At 41.4% G+C, this 1,036-nt stretch overlaps 1 protein-coding gene across 1 annotated transcript; it reads left to right on the top strand.

Moving 5' to 3' along the window:
- Positions 1–604: 604 nt before the first annotated feature.
- SARC_15238 (hypothetical protein) lies at positions 605–783 on the top strand (the record flags this gene model as incomplete). Its single annotated transcript, XM_014290637.1, has 1 exon — positions 605–783. A coding segment is annotated over one exon (179 nt), but the record flags the coding sequence as incomplete, so codon positions are not given.
- Between the last annotated feature and the right edge of the window lie 253 nt (positions 784–1,036).

The following is a 1,036-nucleotide window of genomic DNA, read 5'->3' as shown; positions in this document are numbered from 1 at the left end:
TTTGTCTTGATGTGCAGTTGATCGGGTGCTGATAATACAGTTCGCCATTAGACGCTCGCTTTGACGTATTTTTGATATTTTCGGTGGGCTTAAACTATACTTTTACAATAATTTTAGTGACCATTTGTCTAGGTCCGAAAGCAAATTTGCACATCTCCATATCGAGACTTGAATGGCGCTATTATTTTACTAAGAATTGTGATTTTCACTTTTGTAAGTGGGGTGCGTGTGTGCTTCACACGTGGTAGCCCTTCTCGCTCATAAAACACACTGCTGCGCATCTTGTATCGTTTTCGTGAATCGTTCTTAGACTGTACGTGCCTGCTTCTCCATTTATAATAAAGTTCAATGTTAAAGGGAGGATATATAAGCATTCTGTGAGTGGGCGACAACGATATTAGCATGCATCCTATATACGAAGACATAACGCATTTAAATATTCAGCATTCAATTTGTTACTTCTGTGTTCAATTTTCCTTTCGCATACATCTCCTGCTGGAGACATAGGCTCCATATACACCAAACTCGACGCTTTTCACTACATGCTTTCTGATTACGATTCGTGTCAATTGACCTCTACCACATCTATGCGCAGTTTTTCGCCATGATCTTCCTAAGCAACAAGCAATTCGAGGCCGATAATGATTTCGAGGAAGAGGATGATGAAGGTGAAGAGGCTCAGAAACCGCTCATCTACAACTTGTACGATTTAAATGCCAAGGAGCAGATGATGTCTGCCGAATACTGGCTGGCTGGTGGTTTCATTGCTATTTATATGCTTCGGTGAGTGTCTATGGACCTGGGCGTATGGATCTAAGTGTGTGATGTATTCATGACGTCAGTGTATTGAATCTGTAGCAGCCCTGTATTGCCATATGCATGAATTCGCTCGTGTATGATGTAATACAAAGAGCGCAAGTATCGAAGTGTGGGGATTGGTCATAATTGCAGTGCATGTAGTTTTTATTCGCGGCGTGCTCCTTTTTAATAGTTCACTTCAGTACAGGTATACACATGCACAACTCTTAGAGGAACG

The sequence above is a fragment of the Sphaeroforma arctica genome (assembly GCF_001186125.1).
Source record: "Sphaeroforma arctica JP610 unplaced genomic scaffold supercont1.5806, whole genome shotgun sequence".
NCBI lineage: Eukaryota > Ichthyosporea > Ichthyophonida > Sphaeroforma > Sphaeroforma arctica.
Note: the sequence above shows the minus strand (reverse complement) of the source record. Positions and strands in the feature narration are given on the sequence as shown.